The 19946-nt window shown below is 65.1% G+C and overlaps 3 protein-coding genes across 6 annotated transcripts; 2 read left to right on the top strand and 1 right to left on the bottom strand.

Annotated features, from left to right (window-relative positions):
- The first annotated feature begins 1349 nt into the window (after positions 1-1349).
- Positions 1350-15625, top strand: APC2 (APC regulator of WNT signaling pathway 2). 2 transcript variants are annotated; one of them, XM_054050368.1, is made up of 15 exons: positions 1350-1450; positions 5929-6087; positions 6193-6283; positions 6359-6527; positions 6599-6707; positions 6791-6904; positions 7209-7286; positions 8293-8385; positions 8464-8848; positions 9090-9185; positions 9304-9443; positions 9521-9598; positions 9678-9794; positions 9874-10088; positions 10174-15625. In XM_054050368.1, the coding sequence occupies exons 2-15, from the start codon at positions 5947-5949 to the stop codon at positions 15623-15625; spliced, it is 7278 nt and encodes a 2425-aa protein (XP_053906343.1). In that variant the 5' UTR covers positions 1350-1450; positions 5929-5946. The 2 variants fall into 2 exon arrangements, with proteins under 2 accessions (XP_053906343.1, XP_053906345.1); XM_054050370.1 differs by lacking the exon at positions 1350-1450 and adding an exon at positions 5326-5478.
- On the top strand, positions 4487-5944 carry LOC128849300 (uncharacterized). Its single transcript, XM_054050578.1, is given in 3 exon segments — positions 4487-5338; positions 5340-5461; positions 5929-5944. Coding segments are annotated over 3 exon segments (990 nt in total).
- A 620-nt stretch (positions 15626-16245) lies between the features above and the next one.
- C27H19orf25 (chromosome 27 C19orf25 homolog) lies at positions 16246-19877 on the bottom strand. 3 transcript variants are annotated; one of them, XM_054050373.1, is made up of 4 exons: positions 19829-19877; positions 18925-19080; positions 17322-18854; positions 16246-16380 (listed from the first exon to the last, which is right to left on the bottom strand). In XM_054050373.1, exons 2-3 carry the CDS (start codon positions 19070-19072, stop codon positions 18664-18666), a joined length of 339 nt encoding a protein of 112 aa, XP_053906348.1. In that variant the 5' UTR covers positions 19073-19080; positions 19829-19877; the 3' UTR covers positions 16246-16380; positions 17322-18663. The 3 variants fall into 3 exon arrangements, with proteins under 3 accessions (XP_053906348.1, XP_053906347.1, XP_053906346.1); XM_054050372.1 differs by lacking the exon at positions 19829-19877 and adding an exon at positions 19652-19792; XM_054050371.1 differs by lacking the exons at positions 18925-19080; positions 19829-19877 and having other exon boundaries at positions 17322-18662.
- Between the last annotated feature and the right edge of the window lie 69 nt (positions 19878-19946).

Genomic DNA, 19946 nt, shown 5'->3' with positions numbered 1-19946 from the left:
TCTTAAATTTGGGATTCCAAAGGCTTTTGACAGGGTGGTGGTGGCTGGAGGGGGGGCAGTGGCGCTAGTGGCTCGTGCGAAGCCATCACCACCGCAGGGGCCAATTGTTGCTGTTCCTCTAGTCGGCCCCAGCACCATTACCCTCGTGCATCAAGTATCACAGTGATGATAGTGGCACCGTCACAGCCTTCAGGTGGTGGTGGCACGTGCAGTTGGCAGTGCCTGATGCCTGCAGACCTTGGTTGGGGTTGAGGTTTGTACCCCGAGCCCATATGATCAAATCCTGGAATGGGTTGGGTTGGAAGGGACCTCCTGGTTGCTCCAAGCCCCACCCAGCCTGGCCTTGAACACCTCTAGGGATGGAGCAGCCACAGCTTCTCTAGGCACCCTGTTTCCAGCTTGGTGCCCTCCAGGACTCCAGATCCTTGTTGCACAGAGCTCTTACCTGCTGGCCAGCCCCACCTGTCACGGTCCATGGCGTTACTCTGGCCTGTCCAGGTCTCCCTGAATTGGCCTCTGGTGGATCTGCTGCTCCTCCAAGACATGCTCCATCCTGTCAGCCTGTTCATGAATGAAGGTGTTGAACCAGGCAGGACCTAGTGCCAACCCCAGGGAACACCACTGGCCACAAGGTTCCGACTGGACTCTGTGCCATTGATCCCAAGCTTTGGAGCTCCACTATCCACCCAGTCCTCAACTCGCCTCGCTGCCCACTCATCCAACCCACCCTTGTGATGGGGTCGCAGGACACAGCATCTCTGAGGGCCTTAGCGCTGCACTGGCTTCTGCCTGCGCCCGCTGATGCCACCTGGGGCCCTTTGTCCTCTTGGGAATCTCTGGTCACCGGGCTTCTCTGGGGGAAGAAGGTGACCTTGGTGGTCCCCGTGTGGCTTCTGCTGGCCAGGGTGGGTCTGGGGTCCCTCTGCCCGGGTGGGGGCTGTGTCTGCACCCACCGCCCTGCAGCCCTGAGAAGACCAGGACCACCGGATGGAGCCTTGGCACAAGGATCAGGATGAGGTCCAGGCTGTGCCCAGCCATGCTGCAGGCAGGTGGCTGATGGGGCCGGGGTGCCGGGGTGATGCTGGGCAGGATGCGGCCCCCTCGAGGCTGATTCCTCTCTTCCCACGCCCCCAAAAGTGGGACCCTTGGGAAGGGGGGCACTTGTCCCAGGACCGGAGGAATAGGCAGCTCCTGCGAACCCTGGGGCTGGAGAAGGCGGCGGGGGGGGTGGGGATGAAGCCCCCGGAGCAGCACGAGGTGGGGTGTCCCGGGGACGCCCCCTGCTGCCGCCCTTGCGGCGTCGGCGCCGCTGGAAAATCCCAGCCGAGAGCGGCGGGGGGGAGGGAGGTGCGGGGAGGCGGGGCGGGATGCGGGATGCGGCTGCTCGGGGCCGCCCCGGCTCCGCACCCGGCTCCGGGCCCGCACCGCTGCCACCGCCGCCGGGGATGAGGTAAGGTCGCACTGGTCCCCCCGGTGTCCCCAGCACCCCCTGTTCCCTCCCCCCCCCCCCCCCCCCCGAGCATCCCCGGCTTCCCCCGATACTCTCTAAGCATCCCCCGGCATCTCCGCCCCCCGAGCTCCCTCTCCGCACCCCCCCACATCCCCTGGCATCTCCGGCCCCTCCTGAGCATCACCGGCACCCCCCGCGGCTCCCCCTGCATCCCCGGTATCCCCTGAGCATCCTCAGCCCCGCTGCACGCCCCTGGACTCTCCCGGCACCCCCGGCCCCTCCCTGTGCCCCCCCACCACCACCCCCCAGCATCGCCAGCTCCCTGGCCCCCCTGGCTCCCATTATCCTCCCCTTGCCCCCCCCGGCATCCCCCCCTCCATCACCCCGGGGTCCCCGCAGCCCCCGTTGCGGCCGCCGGTGGCGTTGGGGGGGATCAGGGTGCGGTGTCTGATGATGGGGGGGAGCGGCTGGAAGCTGGGGGGGTGGATGCAGGTGGGGGGCGCCGATTTGTGCCCCTCGCTCCGCCGGTGGGGCTCCCCCGGCCCCGGCTGCGCTGTGTCTGCTGTCATGCGGCGGGCGCCGCTGCACCGCGGGGGTTCGGGGGCGCGGGCAGCTCTCAGACCCTGCACCCCGCAGCCCCGGCCGCGGGGACAAAGGGCGGTTAATGCCGGGGCTCCGCTGGAAGCCCCTGGGTGGGAGCGGCAGCATCGACCATCCTCACCCCCATCCTCATCTCCATCCTCCATCCTCGTTCCCATTCCCATCCCTTCTCTATCCTCACCCCATCCTCATCCCTGTCCTTATCCCCGTCTCCACCTTCTTCCCCATTTCATCCTCATCCCTATCTTTTCTCTATCCTCATCCCTTCTCCATCCTCACTCCCTTCCTCATCGCTACCCTTGTCCTCAATCCCTTCTCCATCCCCATCCTCACCCCCATCTCATCCCCACCCTGCAGTTGGGGTGCTGGGGGGCAGTGGGACCCACGGCTGCGTGTCCCCCTGTCCCCCCACCCCGATGCGGGCTCGGCTCCCCACGGATCCCCTCTGGAGGGGCTGGAACTGAGCCCCAAACCCCCCCTCCCAAACCTTCCTCTCAAGAACTTCAGCCTTCAATTCAGCCCTCGAGTCCTGCCCCTCCATTCCTGAACCCCCAAACCTGCCCCTGAGCTCTGCCCCACATCCAGGTGGGATCTGGGGGTCCCGAGGCCATGTCCCTACACAGGGATGTCCTCAGCCTCCCCCAGGTGTGGGGTGCGAGGTGGGTGCTGGGCGTGGGCTGGTGATGGTCCTGGTGCCCGTTCCCATGGCCACTCTGCCCGCAGGCTGGATGGGGGGCTGGCCTGGGGGGTCCCTGTGGGAGGGCCCCAGTACCTGCCCCACATTTGGGGTGCTCAAGACCGTGACACTCGTGTGTAGGCAGCGTATGTGTGTGAGTGCACGTATGTGCGTGTGTGTGTGGGAGCAGCCCCTGTGCGAGGACATGGGGGCGGTGGGGGATGGATGGATGGATGGATGCTGGGCATGGGGGGGAGCAGGACCCGTGTGCTGCTGTACCCCCCATGTCCCTCTGTGAGCCCCCCCCCCTCGTGCCCCCGGCTGTGCCCACACGGGGAGGTCGTGTGTGCGGGGCTGCTCCCTGGGGTGGCTTTGCTGTGGTTGGGGGTCCCCAGGGCCACCGCACGCGCCCTGGTCGATGAGCGGGAGCTGGTGACAACACGCTGTTTGTTTAACGTCCCGGGGGGCTCTGGGAGCCGCAGCCGGCGGGGGCTCAGATGTGGCCGCTCGTGGAGGCGGCTGCGCTCGGATGATGCTGCAGCCTTGGGGTCCTCTGTAGTCCCCATCCCTGTCCCCCGAGCTGCCACCGTGCAAAGGGAGCTGAAGGGGTGCAGCGAGCGTGGGGTGCACGGGACCCTCTGCCCTGGCTGAGGTGGCACCATGTGGCAGGCAGGGCTGTGCAGGGCAGCAGGAGCGGCGGGTGTTGCAGCCAGCACAGCGCAGTGGGTGCTGCGGGTGCCACGGGCTGCACGATGCGGTGGGCAGTGGGTGCTGCGGGCGGCGCAGGGTGTGGTGGGAGCAGTGGATGCTGTGGGCAGCACAGATGCTGCTTCTCCACCCACTGATCTCCTGCAGCACCTGCTCCCACCAGGACCTCGCCGGCCGCATCCAGACCCCACCAGCGGCCTCGGCCAACCCTTGGTGCCCGGAGCAGGGCAGCTGCTGGGTGTCGGGGCACCTGGCACCCAGCCCCGCACCTCGCAGCCCCCAGAGCCTGTGTGAGGACACTGGGTCCCATGGGGCAGTGATGGCCATGGACTGTGGGCCCAGAGCTGCCGCCCTGGCCCCCCCTTACCGCAGCCCTGGCCCCCCCTTTTCCCGTTGTGTCTAGACGCTTTGTAAATGCAGGTGCTGCCGCGCCAGCCCCTCCCCGCGGGCTGCGGATCCCCAGCGCTGCTGCCAGCCACTGCGCTCAGCCGCCCCTGCCCAGGACGTGGGGGTCCAGAGCTCAGACCCCCCCATAACGACCCCCCAGGATCCCCTGGCCAAGGCAGGAGAGGGTCAGGAGCTGGGGTGAGGCGGGTCGGGGGCAGGTTGAGGGGGTGCCCCAGCCCTGTGGCAGCCCCCCTCAAGCTCTGGGGGTCTCACAGTTGGGCACTGCCCTCCTGAGGGGCTGCAGCAGCCCCCAGGGTCTTCCAGCCACTCTCTGTCCCAGCAGCATCCCACCCGCTGCAAACCAGAGCTGTCACCTCAGAGCCGGAGAGACGAGGGGGTGGGAGCATCTCCCTGCCTCAGTTTCCACCTCTGTGCAGTGGGGCCGGTGCCAGGTACCGCCTGGGGTGTCCAGCAGCCATGTCCCAGCCCATCCTGACCTGCTGCAGCGTGACGCAGCACCGCGGGGAGGGCGGACGGAGCACCCTGGCGTCACACAGGGCAGGGGCACCCCGAGAGCACCCACCCCAGCCAAGTGGGACTGAGCAGAGTGGGGCGAGTCCTGACAGAGCAGTTGGGTCATTGCTGAGAGGTTTGGGGTGCTGGGGATGGTGGGGATGGGCTGCCCTGCTGGCGTGGGACCCCTGGGTTATGATCCTCACCGCAGAGTGTTCCAAACCCCTCTGTGTTCCGGGAATGCTCGGAAAGGGCTATGGATCCACCTTGCTGCCCAATCCCCTGTTGCCATGGTAACAGGAGGCCCTGCTGAACCTGCATCCCTCACCCATCCTCCTGCATCCCATATCCTCCCTCCTGCATCCTTCATTGTCCTCCATCCCTCACTGAGCATCCTGCATCCTTCCGTGTCCATCCTGCAGCCCTTGTCCCCCCATCACATTCTTTGTCCTTCTGCCACCTCCTGCACCCCACAACCCCCCTGGCCCTGTTCCCAGCCCTCCTGGGGGGTTATTCCCATCCCAGAGCTTATTATTTCCCTCCCGGGGGGGTATTTACACCACAAGGTCTTTGCAGAGCTGGGCGGTGGGGAGAGGGCTGCACCCCGCAGTGGGACCCCTATCGGGGGAAGGATGGGGGGCCCCTCTGTGGGGTGTGGGAGTGATGGAGCAGTTAGGGGCAGGGGCCAGGATAGGTTCTGGGGTCTCACTGCTGCCTGGGTGCTGATGTGGGGGTGTTGGATCCCCCCCAAAAGGAAGCAGAGGGATCTCGGGGTGTTTGGGAGCCGCCGTGGGGCAGCTTTGGGGGGGACAAGGACACTGGCGGCCTCTGGCCCAGGTCCTGCGCTGTGGGGGGCTGAGCCCATGGGTGCTCATGCACACCGAGGCGGGGGCGCAGTGAGGTGGGGGGAGAAGGGGGCTCTGCTGCCCCCCCCGCACTGTGCACACCCATCCGTGCACACACGTGGTGTGGATGAAGGCGGCACGGAGCCGTCGCGCTCTCAGCCACCAGCCTCACCCACCGGGGGGGTGACGAGGGGTCCCCAGCCCCGTGTCCCCCCCATGTCCACGGGTGCCGGTGCCCTGGGTGCCCCCCCGGCAGGTGCAAGGGCGGCTGCAGGCGCTGCAGCGAGAAGGAGGAGGAGGTTTGGGGGGCTGGGGGAGTCTGGGAGGGGGGAAAAGGGGGCTGAAGGGGCTGGGGGGCAGAGTGGGGCTGGGGGTGCTGGGGGGGGCAGGGCTGGCACTGCTGCCGGAGGGAGCGGAGCGAGGGATGGTTGGGAGAAGACAAAAGCGAGACAAAGGGGGAAGGGAGCGGAGTGCTGAACTGCTGCAGAGGATGGAAATCAGGCGGGGGCTGTCGGGGGGCTGGGGGCTGCCTGCTGCGAGGGGTACAGACACGGACCCCCTCTGTGCCGAGGACATCCCTTCTGGGAGGCTTCTGGGGGGCGCCGGCTCTTGCCAGGGCAGCCTGGCCCCTCCTTGGGGGGCTGGGGGTCCCCCGGGTGGTGCTGGGGTGCTGGGTGGGTGTTGGGGTGCTGGGGGCAGAGTGCAGGGAGCCTCCCAGGAGGCTGCCCACCTCCCCCCCTGCCCTGCAGGTGCTGGAGGAGGTGAAGATGTCCGGCTCCATCGCGTCCTACGACCAGCTGGTGCGGCAGGTGGAGGCGCTGAAGAAGGAAAACAGCCACCTCCGTCGGGAGCTGGAGGACAACTCCAACCACCTCTCCAAGCTGGAGAATGAGACCTCGGACATGAAGGTGAGGATGAACCTGGCGGGGATCATGGACCCGACGCTGGCGCTGCTGAAAAGGGGGGTTCCCTCTGCATTTCCCCCTCGCCTGATGGCTCCATCCCTGTCTTAGGAGGTCCTGAAGCATCTCCAGGGCAAGCTGGAGCAGGAGGCACGGGTCATGGTGTCCTCGGGGCAGACGGAGGTCTTGGACCAGCTGAAAGGTGGGTGCCCAGGCAAGGCGGGGAGGGGAGTCCCCCCACCAAACCCACCCTCACAGCTCTGTCCTTGTCCCCCAGCTCTGCAGATGGACATCACCAGCCTCTACAACCTCAAGTTCCCCACGGAGGTGGCCGCAGCTAGGCGCAGCACCGAGGAGAGCCCACCACCACCCGTGTCCCACCGGGATGGTGCTGGGGACCTGGGCAGAGCCACCATCCGGATGCTGGAGGAGCTCGACCGGGAGAGGTGACAGTCGGGGGGATGCACAGGGGCGATGGGGTCTGGGGACTGACCTGATGGGGCTCCCTCCTCCCCAGGTGCTTCCTGCTGGGCGAGATCGAGAAGGAGGAGAAGGAGAAGATCTGGTACTACGCGCAGCTGCAGAGCCTGGCCACGCGCCTGGACGAGCTGCCCCACGTGGAGACAGTGAGTGGGGTGCCCCAGCACCGTCCTGGCCCTGGGGTGCAGGCAGGACCCCACCCCACTCATGCCATCCCCCCTGCCCCCAGTTCTCCATGCAGATGGATCTCATCCGGCAGCAGCTGCAGTTTGAGGCTCAGCACATCCGCTCGCTGATGGAGGAGCGCTTCGGGACGGCAGATGAGATGGTGCAGCGGGCGCAGGTCAGGGCGGGTGGGAGCCGTCCCTTCCTCCCCTTCCTCACCACTTGGGCAGCTCCAGCTGCCTTCCAACCCCATCCGGCCAGTTCCAGAACCATCCACCCTTGCACCTAGACCTGTGCACCCTCACAGCCAGCCCTGTGTTCCCTTGCACCCAGCTCTTCTCACCCTCACACGCGGCTCCTCGCACCCAGCCCCGAGCACCCTCGTAGCACCCCGGCCGCTGCCGCCGTCCCGCACCCCCCCGCAGGTGGCTCGGGGGTCCCAAGGGGGTTCCAGCCCTCTCCAATGCTCTCTTTGTCCCCAGATCCGGGCATCCCGCCTGGAGCAGATTGACAAGGAGCTGATGGAGGCGCAGGACAAGGTGCAGCAGCCGGAGCCACAGGTAGCGGGGATGGGGCTGAGCGGCGGGGTCCGTCCGCATCACCCACAGGGCGGTGGAGCATGGGGAGGGGGTGCAGGGGTCCAGGGCAGCCCCCCTGCCATCGTCCCCATCCTGTCCCCCTCGGCTCGGCCAGGGCTTTGTGCAGCTCGGGCACCGTGAAATGGGCAGTTGCCATGGAGACGAGAAGTAGGCCATGGCGCGCAGCGGGCGGGCGGCGCAGTGGCTCCTGCAGCATCTGCGGCCGCCAGAGCTGCCAGGGCGGGCACCCCGCCTTCGCCCCATCCCCTCCGTCAGCCACGGCCCCACCATCCACCACAGTCCCACCATCACCCACAACCCCTGCATCCTCCCAAGCCCCTCCATCACCCACAGCTCCATCGCCACCCGTGGCCCCACCATCACCCACATCATCATCACCATCACCTCGAGCCCTTCCATCGCTCGTGGCCCCACCATCACTGTGTCCTCTCCATCACCCACAGCCCCTGCATAATCCCCAGCCCCTCCATAATCTCCAGCCTTCCCATCGCTCCCGGCTCTTCCACCACCCATGGCCTTGCTGTAGCCATGGACCCCCTGTGGCCACGACCCCTCTGTCACTCATGGTCCCACCATGGTCACGGCCTCTCCATCAGCCACAGCCCCTCCGCCTCTCCCAGACCCTCCATCGCCCCAGTCAGCTGCACATCCCACACGGCCCCTCCATCACCTCCATTGCCCCACTCGGCCGCACGCCCCCCGCGAGCAGCTCCGCAGGCTGTCCACACCGCCCACCCCGCTCGCCTCGCCCACGCTCTTCTTCTCCTGAGCCTGCTGCTGTGCAGCCCCCGCCCCGATCAGCCCCGATCCCAGCCTAAAAATACCACCCTAGCACTGACGAAAGCAGCGATTGCACCTACGGGGAAACGCTGCCGGATCGAATGGCACCGGTGCGTTCCTGAAAAGCAGGGCTGGGGCAGAAGGGGGGGTTGAGGGCAGCACGTCGCAATCTGTTCGCTCCTTGCAGCTCTGTGGGAAGGTGCCAGGCATGGAGGGGGACGGCAGCCTGGACCCCCCGACCCACCCCGAGGAGGGGGGCAGCAGCCTGGGCAGCAGCAAGGTGAGATGTAGCTGTGGTGGAGCTCACGTGGGATGGGCTGCAAGAGGCCGTGGGTAACCCTGTGTCCTCCACCCACAGGTGGAAGTGGTCTTCTGGCTCCTGTCCATGCTGGCCACGCGGGACAAGGACGACATGTCCCGCACGCTGCTGGCCATGTCCAGCTCGCAGGAGAGCTGCCTGGCCATGCGCAAGTCTGGCTGCCTGCCCCTGCTTATCCAGATCCTGCACGATTCCGACGGAGAACCGGGACCTCCAGAGAGCCCCACCAGTGCCAAGGATGCCCGCATGCGTGCCAACGCCGCCCTCCACAACATCGTCTTCTCGCAGCCCGATGAGGGCCAGGCCAAGAAGGAGATGCGGGTGCTGCACGTGCTGGAGCAGATCCGCTCCTACTCGGAGACCTGCTGGGACTGGCTACAGATGCAGAGCCGGGACGGGGGCAGAGGCCCTGAGGGCGGCGCAGGTACAGGGGCGAGCGGGGTGTCATGGAGTGGGTGCAGGTGGCTGGGAGCATCCATTTGTTCTGGAGGCAGCAGGTGATGTTGGGGGACAAAAACAGGACATGTTCAAGGCCAGGTTGGATGGGGCTTGGAGCCCCTTATCCGATGGGAGGTGTCCCTGCCCAGGGCAGGGGGTGGGACTGGGTGGGCTTTGAGGTCCCTTCCAACCCAAACCATTCCATGAGTCTATGATTCTCCCTACAGTGCCAGTGCCCATCGAGCCCCAGATCTGCCAGGCCACCTGCGCCATCATGAAGCTCTCCTTTGATGAGGAGTACCGGCGGGCCATGAACGAGCTGGGTGAGCGCAGGGCGGGGGCTCCATCCCTGTTGCACTGCAGGCATCCCTGTCATGGTGCACTGGGAGGGGGTGCAAAGGAGGGTCCCTTGCCTGAGTGACCCCCTCTCCCACCCCACAGGTGGGCTACAGGCGGTGGCCGAGCTGCTGCAGGTGGACTACGAGATGCACAAGATGACTAACGACCCTTTGAACCTGGCTCTGCGGCGCTACGCGGGGATGGCCCTCACCAACCTCACCTTTGGTGACGTGGTCAACAAGGTCAGAGTGGGCTGCAGGGTGGGGAGCGGGGCCAGGGGGCTGCAGTGTTGCCTTCACCACCTTCTTCCTCCTTGCAGGCAACGCTGTGCTCCCGCCGGGGCTGCATGGAGGCCATCGTGGCTCAGCTGGGCTCTGACAGCGAGGAGCTGCACCAGGTGGGTGTCAGCAGTGTGGGGGGCTCCTCTAGGAATGGGGACAGTCCCTGCACCCTCCTACCCTGCTTTGCCCTCCCAGGTGGTCTCCAGCATCCTGAGGAACCTCTCCTGGAGGGCTGACATCAACAGCAAGAAGGTGCTGCGGGAGGTGGGCAGCGTGACCGGACTGATGCGATGTGCGTTGCACGCTGGCAAGGTGAGCACTGGGGAGGGTGGGAGCAGGCGCTGGAGCGTCAGGATGGGGCTGATGGATGTGATTCCCCTCCCTGGGACAGGAGTCCACTCTGAAGAGTGTCCTGAGTGCACTGTGGAACCTGTCAGCACACAGCACAGAGAACAAAGCCGCCATCTGTGGGGTGGAGGGAGCCCTGGGCTTCCTGGTGAGCACCCTCACCTACAAGTGCCAGAGCAACTCGTTGGCCATCATCGAGAGCGGTGGCGGCATCCTCAGGAATGTCTCCAGCCTCATTGCCACACGGGAGGACTACAGGTGGGCATCTCTGCGGGGTTGGGATGGTGCTGGGGAGGGGGCTCAGGGCCCATCCTGACAGCCGGTGGTCCCTCCTGTCCCACAGGCAGGTGCTTCGGGACCACAACTGCCTGCAGACACTGTTGCAGCACCTGCGCTCGCACAGCCTCACCATTGTCAGCAACGCTTGTGGCACCCTCTGGAACCTGTCCGCCCGCAGCCCCCGTGACCAGGAGCTGCTCTGGGACCTGGGGGCGGTCAGCATGCTGCGCAACCTCATCCACTCCAAGCACAAGATGATCGCCATGGGCAGCGCAGCCGCTCTCCGCAACCTCCTTACCAACCGGCCTCCCAAGTACAAGGATGCCACCGTCGTCTCGCCGGGCTCCTGCATGCCCTCACTCTACATGCGCAAGCAGAAGGCGCTGGAGGCCGAGCTGGACGCCAAGCACTTGGCTGAGACCTTTGACACCATGGAGAAGCAGAGCTTGAAGAGCCAGAGCACCAAGAAGCCAGCGCGGCACATGGAGAGCCTGGTGAAGGACTACGCCTCTGACTCTGGCTGCTTCGATGATGACGAAGTGCCCAACATTTCCACCGGCGTGGAGACAGCCAGTGCCTCTGTCCTCTCCATGTTCCTCAACTCCTCCTTCCTGCAGGGGCAGGCACTGCCCCGGGCACTGGCACAGAGGCGATGTCCGGAGCCAGAGAAGGATGGCAGTGGCAAACCGGCTGAGCCCAAGAAGTTGCCACTGCCAGAGGATGATGTCTCGCTGGCTGCTGAGAAGTTGGCCAACAAGATCTCCAGCACAGTGGCCAAGATCGACAAGCTGGTGGAGGACATCTCCACCATGCACACATCCTCGGATGACAGCTTCAGCCTCAGCTCGGAGGACCACTGCCTGGACTGGCAATACGGCCCCGAGGAGGTGCACGAGGCACGTGCCCAGTCCTGCTCTCCGTGCCGCCTCTCGGACGCCGGCAGCTTTGCCAAGAGGGAGAGCCTGAGCCGGGCGCACACGCTGCTGCGGCTGAAGACCGCCTACACCAGCCTGTCCAACGACAGCCTCAACAGTGGCAGCACCAGCGATGGCTACTGCACCAAGGAGCACATGAAGCCCTGCACCAGGGCCACCTTCCTTGACTACCGGGACGAGCTGCAGCGGTACCAGAAGCGGCCAAGCCGGCTTGACCTCAAGAGCATCCTGGGTGGCAAACCAGAGCGAGCTGAACCCCCTGTGCTCAAGGGCAGAGACCCAGCTGAGCCGGACAAGCCAGAGCAGCGAGACCTGCCTGAACGGGCCAAGAAGACAGTGACCTTCCCCAGCCCCAAGGCACTGGAGAAGGAGCCCGAGTGGAAGAAGGAGACGGGCAGCAAGCCCTCACCTGACTCCCACGTCCACACGATCAAGCTCTCCCCGTCCTACCAGCACGTCCCTGTGCTCGAGAGCCTGGCCAAGAGTGGTGCGGCCACCAACACCGGCCACCACCCCTCGCTCCTGGGCAGAAAGCAGGCCTGGCTGCCCCCGACGCTGCTGCAGACAGCCGAGAGCCTGAGCAAGATCCCAGAGAAGCTGCCTGCCCACCCGCCGGCCACAGCAGAGCAGGAGTCGGTGCAGAAGTACTCAGTGGAGGACACCCCAATCTGCTTCTCCCGGTGCAGCTCCCTCTCCTCCCTCTCCTCAGCTGACAACGTGCTGGATGGGCAGAGCCACAGTGAGAACGACCTGGACAGTGACTCCTCCCTGGAGATACTGGAGATGGAAGAAGGGGATGGGGAAGGTGAGGATGGGAGACAGGAGAAGGAGAAAGCTGTGGATCCGGGTCCAACCACGCCAGTGGGGATTTCCCAGCCCATCACCATCCCCTTCACAAAGCGTGACAAGGTCTTCTTGCGAGAATCATCCCCATCACGCCAGGAGGACCTCACTCCCTCGAGCTCCTCGGAGAACTACATCCAGGAGACACCCCTGGTGATGAGCCGCTGTAGCTCTGTCAGCTCCCTGGGCAGTTTTGAGAGCCCCTCCATTGCCAGCTCCATCCAGAGCGACCCTTGCAGCGAGATGATCAGCGGCACCATCAGTCCCAGCGAACTGCCTGACAGCCCCGGACAGACCATGCCACCCAGCCGCAGCAAGACACCCCTCTTTGAGTTGGGCTGCCAACCTGAGAAGGAGACCAGCCAGTTCAACATCCAGTGGGAGAACAATGTCAAAAAATTCATGGAGATCACTGATTTCAAGGAACGGTTCCAGCTTCCCCAGGATCTGGATTCCATGGTCTACTTCACAGTGGAGAAACCCAATGAGAACTTCTCCTGCGCCTCCAGCCTGAGCGCTCTGCCCCTCCACGAGCACTACGTCCAGAAGGATGTGGAGCTCAAGTTGATGCCCACCTTCCCGGAGAAGAACAGCCTGAATTTCGCAGCTCATGAGAAGCGGGAGGAGCGTCGGGAGGAGCGGTACCTGGATGTCCGGCGACGGGCTGAGCACCCTGAGCCCACCTCCGATGATGACATCGAGATCCTGAAGGAGTGCATCAGCTCTGCCATGCCCTCCCGCTTCCGCAAGGTGAAGACCTCCCTTCTCTCTGGCCAAGTCCTGCACCCCCAGACGAAGAAGCCAGTGCACGTCCCTGTCTACATGCTGGTGCCAGCCCACACACACCCTGGTGTCCCCAAGCACCTGCGTGCCACCACCCGTGACTTCTTCAAGGATGACGACTCTTTCACCGACTCGGCTGATGGGACCCCCGTCAACTTCTCCAGCACTGCCTCGCTGAGCGATGAGACCCTGTGCTACACGGCCACCGAGGAGGCTGAGCACCCCCGCGGCCCAGGGACGGGACACCCGGCAGGGGTCCTGCCCGAGGGGCACCACAAGGTGGGCAGCGCCGGCGCGATCCCGGCCAGGAGAGCCACCTCAGGCAGCTCAGCTCCCGCCCGGCTGAGCTCAGCGGGCAAAGGCAAGGCAGGATCAAGCCGGGGCCAAGGCGGGGAGGGGAAGCGGGGCCAGACCCTCCCAAAGAGCGGACCCACCCTGGAGCTGGAGGTGGGGAGGGTCGATGGTCCCTCTGGGAGGAAGAATGCTCCCCAGGAGGATGGGGTGGCCTTTCAGTCGCTGTGCCACACCACGCCGACGGAGGAAGCCATCTACTGCTTCTATGAGCGGGACTTGGATGAGCTGCCCGAGGTCGGCAGGGAGGTGTCCGGCAGCAGAGCCCAGCCCGGACGGGCATCCTGGAGGGAACGCTGTGGCGGCTCTGTGCCCCAGAGGGAGCCTGAGCCCGGTCCCCAGCCAGCGAAGGCAAAGCCACAGCCGCAGAACAACTTAATCGCTGATGAGATGCCGCCGTGCTACTCCCTCAGCTCCTCCATGAGCTCCCTGAGCGATGCCAACCTCTCCGATGGCGAGGAGCGGGGCCAGCCCTGCGGCAAAGCTCCCCGGCCGCGGTCGGCCACGGTGGCAGGGAAGGCGCAGGAGGGCTCCCCCAGCCTCAACTCGGAGGATGACCTGCTGCAGAAGTGCATCGGCTCGGCCATGCCCAAGTGCCGACGGCCCTTGGCTCGACGGAGGGTGGTGGAACGCAAGCAGAAGACACCAGGCGCTGGTGGGAGGGAGAGGAAAGCGGAGGTGAGACATCGCCCGACCGAGGATGCTGGGTCCGACCGAGGCTCAGACCTGGACAGTGTGGAGTGGCAAGCCATCCAGGAGGGCGCCAACTCCATCGTCACCTGGCTGCACCGGGCTGCTGCCTCCCTGTCGCGGGAGCCTTCCTCCGAGTCCGACTCCATCCTCTCCTTCATGTCGGGACTCTCGGTTGGCTCCACCCTGCAGATCTCCCTGGGCAGGCAGGAGAAGAAGCGAGCCAGCAGCGCAGCCAGCCGGGACGCTGTGAGGAGGGAGCACAGCAAGAGCCGCCCAGAGAGGAAGGACGCACCGAGTGCCCGTCCCGCTGGCCGTGGAAGTGCCAGGGCAGAGCGGAGCCCGGCGACCACCAAGCCGGTGCCCAACTTGCCTGTGGTCTTCCGTGGTCGGACCGTCATCTACATGCCCAGCCTGGCCAAGGATGCTCCCAGCCCGCGGGCCACCCCGAAGAAAAGTCCTGCGGCAAAGCCAGAGGCACCGCCGGCCAAGAACCTCTCCCTGAGCCAGCAGCGCTCACGGAGCCTGCACCGGCTGGGAAAGCCCCCCGAAACTGGGGACCTGACGCTGCCCAAGAGGAGCACAACGCCGCCCGCCCGCATCAGCAAGGGACCCCCATCCTCGGGCTCCTCGCGCACCTCCACTCCCTCTCAGCACGCTCCCAAGAAGCTGCCGTCACCCTCCCAGCTCACCAAGCAGGGTCCCCCAGCTGCGGGCAAGGCGGGCGGCTCGTCCTCCCCACCGGGACCCTCCGCCAAAGCCGCAGCCCCCAAGTCCCCGGCCCCCAAGCAGTCCAAGACGCAGAAGTCGCCCGTCCGCATCCCCTTCATGCAGAAGCCCAGCAGGAAGGCGCTGCCGGGCCGGGGGGCCATGCCAGTGCTGGAGGAGCAGGAGGATGGCAGCAAGGCGCGGGGCGGGGGGTCGGCGGGCAGACGGCTCAACCTGGTGCGGATGTCATCAGCCCGTTCCAGCGGGAGTGACTCGGACCGCTCCGGCTTCCTGCGCCAGCTCACCTTCATCAAGGAATCTTCCAGCCTGCTGCTGCGGCACCGTGCTGAGCTCTCCCCGGCGCAACCGGCAGCCTCGCTGCCCCGACGAGCCTCCCCGCAGCGCAGCCGTGCCACCCTCCCAGCCGTCTTCCTCTGCTCGTCCCGATGCGAGGAGCTCAAGGCGGCCAAGCCAGCGGCCCCCAACCCACGGCCCCTCATCCCCAGAACCCAGCCCGGTGGCAAAGTCCCCGCTGGGGTCAAGCCGCCACGGAGAACCAGCTCTGAGAGCCCATCCCGGCTGCCGGTGAAGACCAGCATCCCCACGCCCGAGCCCTTCAAGAGGTACTCGTCCTCACCCAACATCAGTGTGGTGCGGAGGACGAGCAGCCCTTCCTCCAGCCTCTCCGTCCGCTCTGAGGCTTCGGCGCGGCGGCCACAGACCGAGGCGGTGCCCAGCGGGCAGCCGGCCAAGCCACCGGTGGTGATGATGAAGGGGACCTGGCGGAGGATTCGGGATGAAGACATCCCCCACATCCTCAAGAGCACGCTGCCCTCCTCCGCGCTGCCCCTGGCAAACACCGGTGAGGAGGAATGTCCCGGCACCCCCAGCCCCAGGAAGACCAGCGATGCCGTGGTGCAGACTGAGGACTTCACCACGGCCAAGACCAATTCCAGCACCTCTCCCACGCTGGAGACTCGCGAGGGGCCCCCGCACGCCCGTGCTGCTTGTGATGGTGAAGCCCTGGCCCCCGCCAAGGCTGCCCTGCCCATCTCCTTCGGCCACGAGGCACCAGCTGCGACGTTCCCCGCCAGCCGGCACGGCTCCCCAAGCAGAGCTGCCCGTGTCACCCCCTTCAACTACATCCCCAGCCCCATGGCCGTGACAGCGGTGGCCGACAAGGCGGTGGAGAAAATCCAGGCTTGAACAGCTGCCATGGATGAAGCCCTGGTGAGGGACTGTGCTGCCAGAGGGGCATGGTGACACAGGGTGGCTGGGGACCTGCGAGTCATCTCAACGCGCTGCCTGCCCTGGTTGGGGTCTCGCTGTACTAGAACACCATAGTTCCCAGTGCCAGGGACTGGCCAGAGCCAGAGGAACCCACTGGGCACGGCGGCCGATGCCCCAAACTGGGGTGCATCTTGGTGAACGTCTCCTCTTGCCGATGGACATCCTGGGACACGGTGAGCAGGAGCTGTGTCCCCATGTGCCCCCACTCTGCTCTCCCACACCTCGGGCAGAGGCTGAACCAGGGGTTGGCTGATCCTGCATGCCGGGAAGATGGCACGCTGCGCCCCATCACCAGGTCTCCACCGCCTGCTTCAGCTCGTCTCGGCACCAGCGCCCAGCGCTGCCAACAATTGCAGCTCATTTATTAACGGGGAAAAGGGAACGCATGGCTGGATCCACACAGGGAGAGGTTTCATAGGGGGAGAGCACATGGCTGTGAGGAGATGGGGGTCAGGACTCCTCATTTGTGCTGCTGGAGGCTCCTCATTAAGGTGTACGGCTGACTGCAAATGGCTAATGTGCAGCCCTGGTGCTTGCACTGCTTCAAGGTGGCATCGGGTGGAAAAGGCGGAAGAGCAGCTGCGCAAGGGCTGGCGGTGCGTGGCCGGGGTCCCAACGGGTTCGTCCTGGGGGCTGCTCACACGGTCGCGTCACTGGGCTGGGGACCTGCCCTGGGAGGAGATGGGGGGCTCAGCTGGCACCGGGGTACCCAACCCCCAGAAAAGGGTCTGGGGCCCCTTACCCCCATCGGCGGCCCCTCAGCTTCCCACCCCAGGGTGGAACAGCCCTGTCCCAGCTCTCAGCCAGGATCCTGGTGCTCCCCTGCCAGCTGTGGACACGAGTCCATCGAGGACTGGATTACGCCCACAAGCACAGTGGCTCCCAGCCCCACAGCACGGGGGACGCCCCGGCTCCTGCTGCCAGCGTGGGCAGAGGAACGAGCTGCAAAGGGACCCCTGGCCCTGGGTGCTCCCCAACCCCGCACAGGGCTCCTCGACCCCTCGGGTGTCCCATAGTCCTCCCCACCACGGCTCACTGCCCGCGTTGGAGGGGTCACCTGTGACCCTCCACAGACATGGAGGGGCTGCAGGGACAGGCGTGGGGCTACGCGGAGGACACAGGGGTTTGAGGACACAACGAGGGGCTCTGGGGGGTGCGTTGGGGCTGTGGGGATGTGCAGTGGAGCCACGAGGGTTCACGTGGAGGCCAGGGAGTCACCAGGGCTGTGGGGACATACACAGGGATCCATGGGGATCCAACAGGAGCCAGGAGCAGAGTCCCAGCCCAGCCTGGAGCCATGAAACAAGCACCCACATCCACCTGAGCAAGAAACAGGGGGGACAAAGTCCCCGGGGAAGCCTGTACCCCGAAGAGCTGTAATCAAACACCAGACCCACATGTGCCAGGAGGAACAGCATTACCCCACACCTCGGCTGTGGCCCTGGGCTCAAGCCCCACCACCCTGCCCATCTCCTTGTGTTCCCATCAGCTCAGCCCTCCTGTGGGCAATGCGCCTGGGTTTTGGCGTGTCCTGATCCCCCATCGCTGTATGTATGTACTAAGGATGTTATTTTACTGGGATTCTGGACAGTATTAAGAATTAAAAGCCAACCTGTGTAAATAGGAAGGGCTGGTCCGTCTGTCCTGCATGCCCGGTGGAGACGCAGCCCCTCCGCAGCGTTTTCTGGATCCATTTCTTGTGCTTCACGGCCGAGGTGGCCACTGGTGGCTTAAAAGGGTTGGTGGGGTCCAAGCTGGTGAAGGATAGCACGCCGGCCACCGCTGCCCACACACCAAGGGGCCCCCAGAGTCACCCTGGGGGCAGGCAGCAGTGGGGAGCAGACCCCGAGCAGAGGGCAGGGGCTCCCATGGCTGGGAGAGCATCTCAAGTCTCTGCTTGGGGTGAGCATCCACTCTGGTACTTCCTGGGGTTTCACTTTGACCTCAGCCCCTGCTCAGTGACTGAAGGCAGGGGTTGCACACAGCAAATTGCATCCTCAGTTCTCTGAGAAGGGTGTTTAATGAGATTTGTGACAATCCCCAGCGCTGGGGTGACCCGTTCCCAGCACCTTTACTAGCAGTCCAGGACAACACCGTCCCCACCACCATGGTTGTGGGGCCGAAGGAGCTGGATTTGGCCCCTAATCTGGTTCTTGGCTCCCACAGTCCCTCAGCTCTTCTTGCTGGAGGATGGAGCAGTCCTGGCTCTCCTCACTGCTGAGTGGGATGTCTTCAGGCTGTCCACAAGCCTGTCCAGGAACATCTCTGCCTGGTATTCCAGCCCCAAGAGGTGGTGCAGGAAGGGAGGTACCTCGGCTTTCTCCACGCCCACGTACACGGGGATCAACTTGGTCCCGTGGCAATGGATATTATGACACAGGATCCACTGGGAAACGCGCTGGCACCATGGGTCACACAGGGACTTGGTAGAGAAGAGCAGGATGGCCACCCGGCTGGCCTTGATGACCTCGATGGCCGTCAAGATGACGGATGTCCCGGCCACTTGGTCCTGGTGCTCCGTGTAGCCCTGAAACCCCTCTTTCTTCAAGCGTTCCGAGATGCGGGAGGCAATGTGGTCATCCTCGGGGCAGTACCAGATGGAGAAGTCATAGATGAAGGGGCGGTGTGAGGGTGCAGATGACATGCCACACACCACAAATGGGGCCAAACATGGGGGCTGAGCCTTTCCTCCAGCACCGGGAACCTGTTGCCGCACCCAGACAAACCCTTCTTGGCACGGGCAGCAGGTCCAGGTGCTCCCAGAGGAAAGGTTGGGCTGCAAGGTGGGACAGACCCAACCTTCTCAGACGTTGGTGAGACACCAGCAACACCGAATCCTACGTAAATTAAACACAATTGGTTCTACCCCTCGTTTGGGCAGGTGGAATTGTAACCATGGAAAGTCCTGAGATGTCGATGGAGAGGAGCCTTGAATTCCAACACCAACACCGGCCTCAGAACGCTTTCTGCCTCATTTCCAAGATGCTATGCTCCAACGCCACCCCCGCCCGCTGCAGCTCCTCACGCCGTTCCTGCAGCCGCTCCCGGGATTCCTGCAGCCGCTGATTCATCTCCACGTAGGAACGGCTTTGTTGGTAGAGTCGCTCCCGCTCCTGGTCCTCCAGCCTGGCGGGGCTGGGGGAGCCTGGGGGGGGCAGAAGGGGCTCAGCCGCCAGAGCCCCCATCCCCGGCTACCCCCCGGCCCTGGCACTCACCTTGGGGGGGTCCGTGGTCCCGGCGGGGCTCGGTGGGGAGAAGGAAGACGGGGTCGGTGGGGTGGGTGCCCTGCACGTCAGCCAGGATCTGCTCCACCATGGGGGGCTCGGGGCGGGTGGGCAGCACACGCTTGGCCTTGGAGCTCATCCCGGGGGCTGGCGGGTGAGGCGGGGGGGACAGACAGGCAGACACCCTTTAGACAGACACACTGCCCCCGCCCCCCCCCCGGCACTCCCCAGACAGACAGACCCACGCTCCTCCCCAGACCCTCTCGCTGTCCCAGGACAGACAGCAGCCCTCTCCTTGCCTGTTAGACAGACGGACAGAGCATCCTACCTCATTCACTCAGGGATGGATAGATGGACAGACAAACAGACATCACCCCCTTGTCCACCCCAAGACAGATAGACCCTTCCCCTGGGAACAGACAGATAGGCAGAGCCCACCCACCTTGTCCACCCCAGCACAGACAGACAAACACACTCACCCAGTGATCCCATGACAAACAGAGCCCCTTACCTTGTCCAACCCAGAGCCCTCTCTGCCCCCGCCCCCGGACAGACAGACAGATATCCAGCCCCGCCCCAAGACACACAGACAGAGCAAATGCCAGGACAAACAGACTGAACCTCCTCCGCTCCCTCTAGGACAAACAGACATCCCCCCCTTCTCCCAGGACAGACAGCCATACCCCCACGCTCCAGGACACACAGACAGAGCCCCCACCTTGTCCACCCTAGGACAGACAGACAGAGCCTTCCCCTAGGACGGACGGACAGACAGACACTCCTCCTCCTCCAGGACACACAGACAGAGCGCCCCAGCCTGTCCACCCCAGGACAGACAGAGGCGCCCCCTCTCCCCCCACAGGACGGACGGACACCACCACCCCCAGCTCCTCACCCGCCGCCCGCCTCTCGGCCACCGTAGCCTCCCGGGCCCCTCCCCGCGGCTTCACTTCCGCACCCAAGCCACGCCCCCTCGCTCCTCCCCCCTCCCCCCTCTTAAAGGCGCCGCGGCC

This window comes from Cuculus canorus, chromosome 27 (genome assembly GCF_017976375.1).
Source record: "Cuculus canorus isolate bCucCan1 chromosome 27, bCucCan1.pri, whole genome shotgun sequence".
NCBI classification, from domain to species: Eukaryota; Metazoa; Chordata; class Aves; order Cuculiformes; family Cuculidae; genus Cuculus; species Cuculus canorus.
The sequence above is the reverse complement of the archived record's forward strand: the minus strand, read 5'-3'. Positions and strand labels throughout refer to the sequence as shown.